A 15,350-nucleotide genomic window follows, 5' to 3' on the forward strand; every position below is an offset into this window, starting at 1 on the left:
TTATGTCTTGTTCTCCAAATCATTGACGTTGCTTCTCTTCTCGAAGGGCCTGGCATGGCCAGGTGATTAGGGCACTCGACTCGCAACCTGAGGGTCGTGGGTTTGAATCTCCGTCCCACCAAAAATGCTCGCCCTTTCAGCCGTGGGGGCATTATAATGTGACGGTCAATTCCACTATTTGTTGGTAAAAGAGTAGCTCAAGAATTGGCAGTGGGCGTTGATGACTAGCTGCCTTTCCTCTTATCATTCACTGCTAAATTAGATAGCCCTCGTGTAGCTTTGCGCAAAACTCCAAACAAACAAACAAACAAACTCTTCTCGAAATAAAAGTTTCTAAGTGATTGTGCTAAACTGTGTAAGGAAACCTTTCAAATGACAAGTAGTAATTGGATAATAATGATTCAATTAGGCAATTGCTACACATCTAAAAATCAAAATAATAGTTCGCTAAATAGGTTTGTGTATTAAAAGTATTAATAACACACATTTTTGGCAATAGATGCGCTCACAATTCGTGGTTGTATTGGACAAATACTTTGGTTCGATAACCGTAGAAGGTACAGGGTTACAGACTACCCGTGTGATAGAGCTCTAGATATCAAAGCTCGCGAACCGTGTAATATATCACAAAGTATTCTCCGCACTTTAAGCCATGGGTGAGTTATAAGAGAGACAGTCAATCCCTTAGTGTGAATGTTTGGTTGCCGCTGACTGGCTGCCTTCCGTATCTCATCAGTAATTGGAAATTATATACGACGGTAGATAACCTTAGTAGCTTTGTCATAAATAATTAAATAGGATAACCAATCACCGTAGCTCTTTGTTATGAGTTCATTTTATAAAATTCTATTTAAATGTGTTTCTTACAGTTAAACGACTTTTATATCTCAATAAATCTCCAGAATGGAATGGATTATTAACGTTTCTAGGTGAGTTACTAGTTTAGTATTAGAGTAATCAAATTGAAAGCTTATAAAGGACATATTTGCAAACACATTTTATATTAAAATTACTAAATACAAAAATATACTTTATTCTAAAATCTATATAAATATAATAGTACTCTCTGTTGTATGTCTATGTAACTACTTCTATATAAATATAATAATACTGTCTGTTAAATGTTCGAGTAACAACTTCTATATAAATATAAGAGTACTGACCGTTTTCTGTCCATTTAACTACTTCTAATACAAATATAATAGTCCTGTCTGTTGTCTGTCCATGTAACTACTTCTATATAAATATAATAGTACTGTCTGTTGTATATCTATGTAACTACTTCGCAGGGTGTGGATGGATTTTCACCAAAGTTGACAGAGAGGTTCATTAGGTCCATGAGAGGGTACGTACAAAATTTCAGTTTTGTGTTTTATTGTTTTTATGGGCGTTTTGCATTTTTTACCACTACTTCGCCCCTAATAGATAGATATTCACTATATTTGGCACGAAGATTTGTTGGGTCCATGCGGAGATACGTGCAAATTTGTATTTTCACGTTTTGTGGGCGTTTTTGCAATTTTTACAATTACATATGAGGGAAGCAACTTTTCGTGTCCTAAGATAACCTTTCATTAATCACGAATCTACATAACTTCCGTCCAGGGGACGGGTATTCTAGCTAGTAAAAATAATAAGTCATTTAGATTTTTTAACAGCCAATACTTGTACAACAATTTTCGCAACAGTTCAGCACCCGCTAGTAACCTGTATTATTCTTACTTTCTTATTTGTTTTTAATTTCGAATTTTTCGCGCAAAGATACACAAAAACAAAGAACTATTTGCTGAAGATGAAATGTGTAAATAAATATGTTTTTATTCGTCACTTCTGTGGTCGTATTGTTCATCATTAGACTACATTTTCCACCTTATGAATCTGTTTTCTGACCATAAATTTAATGTTACATTGCGTGGGCTAAATGGATAATTTCCCTTCCATCTTTGGTGATTTCAGTCTCCTACTGTAAATTAATGCGTATTGATAGTGACTGGTATGTTTTTCTGAAATGGAGTTGAAGAAAAACATTATCTTTGACCTGCATATGTGGATAGGTGCAAACCTGACTATTGTACTTGTGAAAGTTGACTTCAGCTTCAATTTCGTTGGTGCCTAATGTTGTTACTCACTCAGTCTAATTAAAACAGTCTGAAAGGTAACACAACACTATTTTTTCTTCCATTATCCATTCCGTAGAAACCTATTTACATATCCACCTGATATATATTATGATCAATGGTAAGGTTTGTGTCCTCTTTTTTTTTCTGTTGGAGAGCATGGTTCCAAGTGAGCTCAGATTAGTTACTCAGTTACTCATGTCCTAATCTACCCATTTCCAACTACTTAAGATAACAGCCTAAAATATTTGTGTTTAAGTCTTTCGGGATTCTTTTGGATAACCTGTGTTATGTAAGTAGAAAGTCCTCAACGACTCGATATTCTGCTTAAGATATTTTAATATCAAGTATCTATTGCCCATCATAGATAAGGTCTCAGTTGTATTCTTGGGTGGGCTTATGACAATCACAATGGATTACGTGGATGTCCACCTGGATTTTACTAGATCTTACTGTTCATGCTCATTGTCTATACAGTTTTGATAATGTGTTGGTCAGTGGTCCGCTCACATTCCAGATGAATGGTAAACTCTCTGACTGCTGTTATGTTTTCACTCTGCTTGATACGCACTGTTAAGTATCCCCCATCTCTTTGTATTTTAGCTATCATTCAACTGAGAAGAAAGATAATAATTACATTGCCCGTCTTCATCTAAAACATCAGTCAACAATTGCTTGATGGGATATCGGCTGATACCTCTCGTGGGAGGGATTTTGATTGTAATGATCAGTATCATCACTGACTGACATTTTTTATCTCTTAAGTCCTTGAAGCACTATAATTTCCATACATTCATCCACAGGCAAATGATAAAGTAGCAATTTTAACAAACATTAGTACAGTACTGGATGTATAATTTAATAAACAGAAAGCTCCCTCTTATCCAGAAACAAAAAATAATTATATAATTCTACGGGGTCAATAATGGCAGACTGCGATAAACCATAGTTCAAGGATCTGGTTAATAGCTGAACTAGCAAAAAAAAAAAAAAAAAAAAAAACTAGAATTGAATCTTCCGAATTTTAGATCTGCAGTTCCCAATCTTTGATCCACGGGCTCTCTTCAGACGTTGTGTGAAATTGTTGCATGATCACGAAATGGAAGTGGCAATATAGTGTGTAGATACCATTGTGGTCCGCCAAGATAATAAGAAAAAATCAGGTAGTTTGTGCACCAAAACTTTTGAGATCCACTGATTTAGGTAAATAGAAGGATTCACAGATTACAAAGAAATGTATAAATAAATCCTAGTAAATGTTAGAGTATTGTCTAGCTCAACAGGATATTCTAAAAAGATAACTTAAAGAAATTAATTACTCACTCGATCAAAACTTCTCTTCTGTTAGTCAACTACTCTTCAAACTCTTGCTGTTTAGAAGATTTCGAAACTGAAGCACGTTCATATAGTGACATAATGTAGACTGTAGAGGAGGACGTTCCTAATATGGGTATATGTTTACAACATTTGTCAAATGAGATGGTTTTGTACATGAACTTCCTCTTAGATAAGGTCAATTTTCCCAAATAAGTTACAGTAAAAAGCGTCACTATAGATATGGAGAAGGAGCAGAAATACCCTAATGGTTTATAAAATGTTAGTCATAAATATTACAGAATGGCAAGTTGGAACTTTATTGCAAACTTAATTTCGTAACTTATATCACTTTGAAACGGCATGGTCAGGTGGTTAGGGGCGCTCGATTCGCAATCTGAGGGTCACGGGTTCGAATCCCCGTCCCACCAAACATGCTCGCCCTTTCAGCCGTGGGGGCGTTATAAAGTGACGGCCAATCCCACTATTCGTTAGTAAAAGAGTAGCCCAAGAGTTGGCGATGTGTGGTGATGACTAGCTGCCTTCCCTATAGTCTTTCACTGCTAAATTAGGGACGGCTAGCGCAGATAGCCCTCGTGTAGCTTTGCGCGAAATTCAAAACAAACAAAACAATAGCGGTGACTGTAATTAGATCTCAAATCGGTCAAGAGATGGAGCTAAGAGCTAAAGGTTTGTACTTGAAACAAAAACAAAACAAATTCGGATCCATTCTATGAGCCGCTAGGCCACGGCTAATAAAAGAAAGCGTAAAGAAGAATTAAAACTATTGGAGTATTTTATGTTCAGATAGTTTATTTATTTTGCATAAAATATGCAAGCTTGTTACAGTTTTCGAGAATTCAAAATTTCAAATATTTTATCTTGAGCATTATGCATCTGTAGACACAGATTTTGAAATTTAATTCACTAGCTTTGATTTTAAAACCACGAGAAATGTTGCCAAAAATTTCAAAAATTCAGTACCCTAACCTTCCAGCGGTATAAACAAACAAACAATTGGTTCATATATTTTTTCTTAGTAGTATAAATGCGAAAAAGAAAGTTCAGTGTGCACACTTTTGGAACGTTTGATAGTGAAAATGAAAAAACCTCTTTTATAATATACTTTAAAATAACCTGTATAGCGTCATTATTCGCTGCCAAGAGAAGCAAAACCAAAAAAGTAAGCACTCCAAATGCAGTAGCGAATGCTGGATTGAACAAGCACCTAGCGACCACGGAAAGCGGATTCTTACTTTATCTTTTGCAAATTTTACAATACTTACTAATCTTTCCATTAGCGGCATGAATCAATCAATTGAATCTGCGTCAATTTAGCTCTGGCAGTTGTTACCTACTTATAGAAAGCATGCCGTATTTGTGGTGTTAAAAAAACAACAACATCGATTAATAAAAATGTAAAATATTCACGTTCCTTCCGTGCTGTCTCTCTCCTTCCTGGAGTTCATTTCACGTGCCTTAGCTAAGAACGATAGTGTCACTGCTGCTTTTGGATCTTTATCACACCCTTAGAGATAACACACCTTCCAAACCAACGTAATCTATTTGATAATGTGTTTGATATTAGTAATATCTTGATGTGCGCATTTCTTCCCTGTATATGTTGTTTCCCCTTTAAAATACTAGTTAACCAATAATGATTACAATGTAAGTATGTTTGTTGGGTTGATATGACACACACAGAACGTGAAATGCATCGAAAAACACTTGAGCAATGGGAAATAGTAGATCATATCTCATAAAAACAGTAAAATAAAAAAACGTGACATTTCTCACATTATTGCTTCACTTTATTCGTGTGCTGTATTTATGAGATTATTACCCACTGTTTGAGGTAAAACGGAACTTTTACTGTTTTTTTTTTGTCAAGCATTTTTTAAAATTCACTTCCGCTGTTCAAATGACCGCGTTCAGGAAACCAAAGGATAAAATGTTGTGAATCTCGGTGTGTTGACCAATTTGACCATGACGAAGACAACGTTTTGAACAACACACTACAATTGTGGTATTTACAGGTAATTGATTTCCTCCAAGAGTGAAATAATAATAGGATGTGCAGAATAACCGGAGGTTCTAATATAAAACATATTACGAAGCAAATCCAAATTCTCTAAATCTGATCGAGTTTTTGGAGTGAAAAGACTTGACACAATGAAACAAGCATTTACTGGAGAGCTTTTTTGTCGTGAGAATCTCAAAAGTTTAAATGCGTTTAAAGCTCTGTAGAAAATTCTATTCCAACCTGAGAAAAACATGGTATTATATATGTGAGAGAACAATGACATGCTTTCCCAAGGTGTCTTACACTACCCATGTGACTACTGGTCATTTCCATTGAAACACAAAGGAAGTTGTAACCTCTCGACATCACCTGACCTGTCATAGGAAAAAGTTGCTGTCTCCTGTCTCTCATAGTGTGTAAAACCTTATAAAAATCATTTCGTGTAAACAAAGTGATACTTTAGGTCGGTATTTCCCGAAGTGTGGGGCTTGTCACCCATGGGGCGAAAATGATCTTTTGAGGTGTGCAAGCAGTTTGGGTAGAGTCGATCTATGCTAATAAAACAGCATGTGTGTATGTCAGCCAGTCAGCACCATAGCTCCAAGAGGAAATAACCTGCAGATCTGAAACTTTGCACGCATACTAAGGGAATTCTAAGGGTGTGCATCTGGGTATTATTTTTTTCTCAAAAAAGATTTGGCCAATTTTTTTTTGCCTATAATTTTGCCCTATAGCCTTTAAGCCATAAAAAGAGGGAAGTATATGCTGCCATCTGTTAAAGAGCGAGTGTTTAATAATAATAACAGTTTGTAACAACAGGTTAAAAAAACGTATAAAGGTGTTAGAATTTATGTTATTGGGGGAAATGTTTATATTTAAATGTTTGTTAGTTTGTATTTCTGATTTTCAAATTGATGAAAAATATATTTAGGTAAAAGTCGTTATTACCCGTACATCGAAAAACAAATTTTGAAATAAGGTCAAACTTGTTTTTTCGCTGCACGGGTAATAACGACTTTTATTTAAAAGATATTTAAAAACTGAAAAGAGACACGAATGATGCAAAACTTTCTTCAATCATTTTACAAAAAACATTTCTGAACGAGCAGTGCAGCTATGAGTTTCACCAGAAAGTGAGAGGAGAGGAAACGCCTACTTAGGAAGAGTATCACAAAAGGTAAACGATATTTTCCATCAGGCTTAACTAGCCCCAAATAAATGTTGTTTAAGACTCATAACGTAGGTAAATTAATATGTAGAATTATACATGGACTCTTATCTACGTTAAAATACTTTTATTTGCGTGTTTTCGGCCCTGTTACCGAGGCCTTCATCGGGCAGCAATGCACTGAGCGATAAAAAATCGTTAACTGTGGAACTCCGTTTTAAAATAGGTATCTAGGCAACAGTCGTAACAATAACTGGTATCTGGTATTAACGTTCTTAAATACATAGAATTATGATAAATCTATGTAAATATGATAGTACTGTCTGTTGTATGCCCATGTAACTACTTCGCAGGGTGTGGATGGATCTTCACCCAAATTGGTATGGAGGCTCATTAGGTCCAAGCGGGGGTACATACAAATGTTAAGTTTTGCATTATGCGTTTTGCGGTTTTTACCACTACCTGTACTGTGGTACGATCTTCAACAAATATAGTATGGAAGTTCATTCGGCCCATGGGGAGATAGATACACATTTTAAGTTTTGCATTTTGTGGTTTTTATGGGCGTTTTTTTTACCACTAGTTTACCAAATTTGGCATAAAGTTTTGTTGGTTCCATGCAGAGATACGTGCAAATTTGCGGTTAACTTTTTTTGTTGTTGCAGTTTTGCGTTTCTTACAATTACGTATAAGGGAAGCAATTGTACGTACATCGACTTCAAGTTAACTTGCTGGATATCAAGGAGACTCTGAACTAGAAAGAATATTCTATGTTGTTTGTAAGTTAGTGAAATTATTGTTTATAAAACTTTGTGGTAATTATTCGTAATAAATGTTGTTGTAAATTGTACTGTTGTATATATATATATATATATATATATTGAAAGGTATTTGTGTGAAAAACGAAAATAGTGCGTGTCAATCTTGTTGGCAAGTAGCATAAAGTAACTAAAATATCTGCTTTGGACTATTTCAAATTCGCAGTACATAACAGATATTATGTAGTGGTATTTGTTTGTAGTTAAGCACAAAGCTACACAAAGGGCTATCTGTGCTCTGCCCACCACGGGTATCGAAACCCGGTTTCTAGTGTTGTACGTCCGCACACATACCATTGTGCCACTAGGGGGGCATTATGTAGATAAAATATAAAGGAATGTTCATACTTCAAATAATACATTGTAAAGGTTTAATTTTACATCGAAACCACAGAGATACTGTGTTTGTGTAAGTTTCTAAATATTTTCTTTGATTTTAAATTATAAAATGAGTAGTTTGGCTAGCTGAGAGAGTGGTTGATTATACTAATTAAATAGAGGGCTGAACAAGAGTTTAGGTTTTATTCTGTACAACGTTTTTTAAAAACCTGTTGTTACAGAACTATTATTGTTTTATATTTTTTTAAAAGAAACCACGCATAAGTGTCAGAATTCACATTATCATTTCCGCCAATGATGTAAAACAATAACAATTTTGTTACCAGAGGTTTAAAGAAAAACACGCATAAAATTTAGAATTCATATTATTGACGGAAATGATTATATTTAAATGTTTGTTCGTACTAATTTCATATTCCTGAAACGTTTGAAAACTGTATGTCTTTCTTTTCAGTATTAGTACATTTATGCATTTGACATGTATTGTTAAACGAAAAGCGAAGTTTTGATCCTTTTTGTTTAAAAATAGCTAAACATCGGCCCTCTGTTCAGGTAATACCCGGGTAAGGACGGTTAGTAATGCAATAATGCAAAAATAAGCATTTTAATATATTTTTTATAAATGAAAATAATAAATAATTACTACAACATATATAGCATTTTATTATATATCGGTGTATTATATCTCTTCATTTAACTCTTTTTTTTCATTTATTTAATATTTATTAAAGGGGACGTATATGACAAAAGTTTGGGAAAACGCTGCCTTGGGTGAATAATACAGAGTAAGAGGAACTTGACCTTCTTGTGCTATGTGAAAACTGCATATACGGGGTTAGAAAACACATGGTATGTCAGTATACCACACAACTTACATATTGCCTTCCGTATAGTCAAACTGGTCCACATCCCGACTTTCACTTTCACGATATTGTGTCTATAGGTTTCCTAAACGCAGTCGTCTGAACAGCGGAAGTGACATTTGAAACAACTGTCATGTAGTTATAAAACAAACTATTTATTTCTCAGTTGTTATAATAAAATCAAGTACTGTCCAAGGATCAAGTGAGGTGAATCCGATTTCGTGACTTTTGGAATTATTGTTGTTAACATAAACATATAAATAGGTATGCGTGAAACAAAATCTTCAGACTCGACGTGTGTTTATGTACTATACAATTCCTTTACTGTTTTAATTAAGTATATAATTTTACTCTATAGTAATTACGCGTAACATGTGATTTTCATGTGTCAATTGAAAGCACATACTGGTAAAAGTCTGACCAGAGTCCAAGTTTCAGAAGACTAAAGTTAGCTCATAATCAACGAAGCAACTGCACCATGCAAAAGCATCTATTTTATTAATTTAGTCTGAATTTTCTTCTGAGCAGCATTTACTGTTAAAAATTAGTTCTTATATTGAAAGAGTTATTTTGGATATTTTATGAAAAAATAAAGAATAAATTTCACTTATTAGCATTTATTACCACAATGTATCTTTTCAGTTGTTTCCAATATAAGCATCCACGATAAATATCATCTATGAACTTGCTTTAAAGCAGTGGTTCCCAAACTTTTTTTTCACTGACGATACGCTAACGGTCTAATCCACTTACCTTGATTTTCGCAACAACTCTGCTACCACATGCAATACTTTTTTGCAGAGTTTCTTTTTTCTTTCATGTTCTAAAATCATTCTTCGTTTGCTGAAACCTTCACAACAATCCTAGTAATTTGCCATGACTCACAGTTTGGAAAACACTGCTTTAAACCAATCATTCACTTTTATAAGATAAAACTGGCAACTAACAATAGCAGATTTTTGTGATATCCAACAAAATGCAAAACGTTAACTTTTTTTATTTTGCTTTAATCAAAATGTAGAGAAAATTCTTGTAAACAAAAATTATCCAGTAAATATCTAATACACAATATTATGAAACTAATAGTAGGCTATTACCTTGTAGAGTAGTTTTGTCTCAAAATCTCATTTTTACTGCCCAGAAATTGTCAAAGTGTTCTTAAAAACAATTTTTGTATAATAATGAAGCGTTAGCTTTGAGGAATATTAAAGTCAACTGGCCGTATTTTTATGTCAACTTGTGAGAGAGAATAGTGATAACCCTTCCAAGCACGCCATGCTATACCGTCGGCATAACTGTTGTGTTCCCCATTTAAGTAGAGGCCGTTCAAGTTGGATTCGTGACAGCGATCATACCACCAACCTCCTTTGTACGTCTGGGCACAGTGGGTCTCATGGGCATCATGGTCTTCATCTTTTGTGGAGAAATTATGTCCATTGTGACGTCCAAAACTGTTTCCTGTGTATAAAATAAAACAAAAGTGTTGAGAACTTATAGAATTTCAAGCATATAACGAAATTATTTAGTGTCTGTTTGTTTAAAGTTAAGGGGGGATTATTTAGTGAATTGAATAGAATACCGACTTAAAAGAAATGGAAAAGAGCCCCCCCCCCAGTGGCACAGTGGTATATCTGCGGACTTGTAACGCTAGAATCCGGGTTTCGATACCCGTGGTGGGCAGAGCACAGATAGCCCATTGTGTAGCTTTGTGCTTAAATACACACAAACAAACAATTGAAAATATTTTGTTTGCCGATTTCATGCTAAACTAGAATTTGACGCTTTTGACAAAAAAAAGGGGGTAAGAAAAAAGAAACCCCATGAAGAGAAATTAAGCCAACTTGCTAAGCCAACTTACAAATGTGATATATTAAATTTAATTTTCGGTCAGCCTAGAATGTAGTGATTCAGCAAAAATTTTTGGAATGCAATTTCTCACAACTATTTTGAGGAATAAAAAAAAAGACAAATCATGCTAACTGGAAGCAGTCGCCATAGATGATGTATCAATCCAACATTGTCTACATAGCTGTCGTTTTAACTCAATGCTGTCAACAGTTGTTGTATCAATCCAATGCTGTCAACATAGTTGTTGTATCAATCCAGTGCTGTCAACAGTTGTTGTATCAATCCAATGCTGTTAACATAGTTGTTGTATCAATCCAGTGCTGTCAACAGTTGTTGTATCAATCCGATGCTGTTAACATAGTTGTTGTATCAATCCGATGCTGTTAACATAGTTGTTGTATCAATCCAGTGCTGTCAACAGTTGTTGTATCAATCCAATGCTGTTAACATATTTGTTGTGTCAACCCAATACTTTCAAGGCAAAGTATGCGTGTCATGGTAATGGATGTGGAGAATACGTATGATGAAAATGTGTACTTCATGGTAAATGACGGGCACTAAACCATCGTTTATGGAAAAGTTACATTATTTTATCTTTCATATAACAATATTCATATTCAGCCCTTAAATTTGTTTGTAACGTTACCAATTTTTGTTAAACTAAAGATTTCGATAAATTATTGATATAGTTTATAAGACAAATGTAACTTAACAAATATGTTAAGATAAAATGTTTAACACTTAAACAGAGCGGAACTGAATCTCTAAAAAAATTCAGAAAACTCATGAAACGTTTTTGTTGAGCGTAAGCTCTATTATAATCTACAAAAACATTATTTGGTTTTTCATATGTATTTAAATAATCTTACCTGCATTTCCGCTGTAGTTACTAATGTGCAGGCGGTAAAAATAGTTTTCATTTTCTATCCAGAAATCTTGATAAACGGCGTATCGTGTGCTGTTTTCTTTGTCTTTTAGGTCAAACCTGATCAAGTAGTTTCTTTGATTCGTGAGAGCAAAAATTCGGTCATTTCCTGGACAAAGAAAATAGACGCATTTTTCTCTATGTTTAGCATAATTAGAAATTTTTGTAGTTCATAACTACATAATATGTAAAATATGCAGAAAACAGCTTAGTACGCACAAATATGGCGTTTTCACTTCATCACTAGTATTCTGTGATGAAAGTTTCAGATTGAATGTTTGCATTTATTTTCACTTAGTTTTCTGTGTTAATGCTCTCATGACAAGATACGCAGCAGACAGGTTAATGTGGTAAAGAAGATCGTAATATTACCACAGTTATTTTTCATTTGCTTCGAAATCGAAAAAAATAAACTTGGAAAAGTAGAAAAATGTTAACTTGTCTTAGTTTCCTGAACAATTGAAGTGAAGCTGTATTATTAGAATACATAATATGCAATGACTCGTCTAAACTTTTTTTTTGTTTATAACATTTTTCAATCTTTCAAGTTATAATTGTCTAGGAAGGAACACAGGAGATTAATGGTTCAAAGGTATTCTTTTTCGTCTTGTAAGTTAATTCCCACAATCATCACATTATTTTATCTTGTTTTAATTTCGTCTTTTCAGTATGAGAGACATGTAACACAACCGTTCGTGAAACAAGACGTAAACAGTTTTTAGTGGTGTTTGTGATACTGGTTTGTTACTTCTCTACTGCGCTTGTTATCACATTAACAATCCATCCAGCCAGATTTCTTGTTACGTTGGAGTAGTTTACCTGTTTAATATTACTCTCCTAAACCAGCATACCACAAGCACATATATACAAGTTGAAAAAAATCTAATATTTTAGTAACATTGCCAGGGTTGTAACAAGTCTAAATAATAAACATTGCAGAGGAGTATATGAAATCATTGTTTCAAGATTTTTTCTTGTAAAACATTAATGTATGGGAGGAAGAAAATAAGGCGAAGGCCATCTCAACCTGTGTAATATCGTTTGATTTGGTTCTTGCTCAAAATTATGTAGTTGTTGTTCATACTTTTATCTGGCCTTTTCACGCAGGAATGGGGTATTAAAATATCGCAATAAACTTACCTAACCAAAAATCTTTTTCAATGTTTCCAAATCCTAGTTTGTAATCTTTCCATGGTTTGTAAAAGTAGTCAGCGGGGTTTCCATAATCCCCTCGTCTCTGGATTACCTGATTTTAAACACAATGTTCATTTCAATTTGCCCAGACAAATGTTATCTGTATTGAGTGGCGAAATAAGTTGAATGTGAATAATGAAAGGCAGACTCTCAAAATAATTCAACATGAACACTAAAATTAATGTGTTGAAACCTGAAAGTTAAGCATACATATTTTTTAAGATAACGCAAGAAACAAATAGCATATTAATTACTACTTGCAATAAGAATACTTTTAAATTGTGTTCAGTTTGGTTAGCAAATTACTGCTTTCACCTCATAACCATTCTCCCCTAACTTTGTGAATGTTACAGTCCGAGATCCTACATTAGGTTAACATACAAGTTCTTGCATTTCATCATCCAATTTTACGTTTTAACCATTAAGGTTCTTCGTTGTCAACAAGACTCACTATTTGACTTGTTTTACTAGAATACAGAACATTAATTCATATAATAAGTGTTATAAAAACAAATTTCAGGCAATCGTTGATCGTTAACTGGGTGCTACTTACTGTCCACCCCCCTCCGTCAGTTTCCATATCACAGTAAACATTCAAAGTCCCTATAGTCATCCAAGACTTTGGCCAAATACGATACACTCCACTTGAACGATGTCCACTCAGTAAGATATCAGCACAGTCCGTTGGATCAAGAGAGAGGGTTGGTTGAGCTACTCCACTGGCCTCTATGTCAGATACTGTAATAATGTTACGTTATCTGTAGTTAACAATGTATCAAGATAAGTAAGTTAGCAGGACACGTAAAAATCGCTAATTATTTTCGTTCTTAATAAAAAGAACTTTAACAGGACTTAAACAACATTAATGAGAACTAACATATATATATTTATCTTCTTAAATCGTTATATAATCTCTGATATATATATATATATATATATATATATATGTATTTACGTTATTCGAATACAATCATATAAACTTACTGGTCATTGGAGATTTGTAAGAGCAAAAAGAGCACGTGTTAATATTCATGCGGTAGTTTTAGAAAGTTTCACCACAGAGATTATTTTTTATGAATCTAACCTTTGTCCTGCAATTGTTCTTTGACATGAGAAATCAAGACTGTGATAGAATCCAGGAGGCCTGTGGACGACGTAACTTCACAGAGTTCCTTATTCTGGCTACTCGTTGATCCATAATTCTGATTAATCACAGTGATGACGAATAAAAGGTTCAATAAGCTGCGCATCCTTGGACTTCCTTTAGCTAATGTCATATGTAAAGATAACGCTTTAGACATCATATATATCGACAAATTGTATACTTCGTATTGGTTTCATATTTTCATTATTGCAAAGTAGTCTATTGTCATTTTGATATTCATTTTACCACTTCTTTTTATCACCATAACTATTAAAAATCAAGCTTATAATAATGTAAAAACCGCTGAATCACACTTTACTAAATGTTCGAGGTTACACTAAGATAATAAAAGTCTATATTAAGAGAGATACCTTCTTCTGAACATCATTTGAGATATGCAGTGATGTCATTTACTGCCAGATTTCATAATAGGTATGGCCAGGTGGTTAGGGGGCGCTGGGCTCGCACTCTGAGGGTCACGGGTAGGAATCCCCATCCCACCAAACATGCTCGGTTTTCCAGCCGTGAGGACGTTATAATGTGACGGTCAATCCCACTATTCGTTGGTAAAAGAGTAGCCCAAGAGTTGGCGGTAGGTGGCGATGAGTAGTTGCCTTCCGTTTAGTCTTACACTGCTAAATTAGGGACGGCTAGCGCAGATAGCTCTCGTGTAACTTTGCGTGAAATTCAAAAACAAACAAACGAACATTCTAGGCATGTTGATGGGCGCCGGGTGGGGGGACTTGTCCCCCCTGAGAAATGAAAAACATTTTTCTTTCTTTTATTCTTTCAGCATATGTATATGAATTATTTTATTCAATTCACAATTTCTACTTTGCCCCCCCCCCCTTGAAACCCCATGGGTTTGCTTTAACGAAGTTTACGATTATCATACTGTTACAGTTTACTATTTAATGTTAATATAAAGCAACTAACTACCTTATGCACTGAAAAGCAAAAAAACAAAACAAAAAACTTTATACTGAGGTTTTTAATAACCGTACTGAAACCTCTTTAATATATTTTAAAATAAAAACAAACAAAGAAACATAAATGAAAAAGTAAACAAATGTTCACACATATGCAAAATATATTAATACACCAATTTTCTAATTACATCTTAAGTGGAACGTAGTGTAAACGAATATAACACGTACAAAAGAAGCTTAATACATTGAGAATGGCTTTAGTAAATGTATTACTTATTACTAGAATTCATGACAACACCCATGTTGTGGCTTGAAAATATATAACATTGTTTTTCTAATAAGCTTGTTATATTAGTCTCACAAATTTAATGAATACTTATCAGTATTTCATCTATTAATTTATTGACTTCAACATTGATTACCCAAGTCAAATTATCTAAACCTATGACGTTGATTCTGAATCTTTTCTGGAAATAAAACTTTCTCGGTGATTGGGTATGATTAAAAAAGGTTCCTAAATTAAAAGCAATATTTAAATGATAATGATTCGATTTGATAATTACTGGACAGGTGAAAATATTAAGGGAAGAAAATTAAACTGGTGTATTTACGTGTTTTACACTCACTAAAAAAGAAACCTATCATTCTATAGGTATTTGAAGAACTTG

The 15,350-nt window shown here is 34.0% G+C and overlaps 3 protein-coding genes across 5 annotated transcripts in view; 1 reads left to right on the top strand and 2 right to left on the bottom strand.

Annotated features, from left to right (window-relative positions):
• LOC106468556 (techylectin-5A-like) overlaps window positions 1–3,580 on the bottom strand; it is a 10,658-nt gene extending 7,078 nt beyond the window's left edge. For 2 of the 3 annotated variants that reach the window (XM_013928991.2, XM_022396885.1), the window contains exon 1: window positions 3,441–3,580. The gene's annotated coding sequence lies outside the window, so the exon portion shown is untranslated. The remainder of the gene's footprint in view (window positions 1–3,440) is intronic. The other variant, XM_022396887.1, reaches the window with a different exon arrangement.
• The window catches only part of LOC106468555 (juvenile hormone acid O-methyltransferase-like), an 84,948-nt gene that overhangs the window by 18,113 nt on the left and 51,485 nt on the right, over window positions 1–15,350 (top strand). The gene's annotated exons all lie outside the window — the stretch shown is intronic.
• The window catches only part of LOC106468553 (techylectin-5A), a 14,542-nt gene continuing 8,879 nt past the window's right edge, over window positions 9,688–15,350 (bottom strand). Inside the window, exons 2-6 of the mRNA XM_022396888.1 lie at window positions 13,694–13,876; window positions 13,163–13,347; window positions 12,556–12,661; window positions 11,360–11,524; window positions 9,688–10,100 (exon numbers count right to left, since the gene is read on the bottom strand). Coding sequence (XP_022252596.1) covers window positions 9,832–10,100; window positions 11,360–11,524; window positions 12,556–12,661; window positions 13,163–13,347; window positions 13,694–13,859 — 891 coding nt within the window. The 5' untranslated portion in view covers window positions 13,860–13,876 and the 3' untranslated portion in view covers window positions 9,688–9,831. The remainder of the gene's footprint in view (window positions 10,101–11,359; window positions 11,525–12,555; window positions 12,662–13,162; window positions 13,348–13,693; window positions 13,877–15,350) is intronic.

This window comes from Limulus polyphemus, unplaced genomic scaffold (genome assembly GCF_000517525.1).
Source record: "Limulus polyphemus unplaced genomic scaffold, Limulus_polyphemus-2.1.2 Scaffold3052, whole genome shotgun sequence".
Lineage (NCBI taxonomy): Eukaryota > Metazoa > Arthropoda > Merostomata > Xiphosura > Limulidae > Limulus > Limulus polyphemus.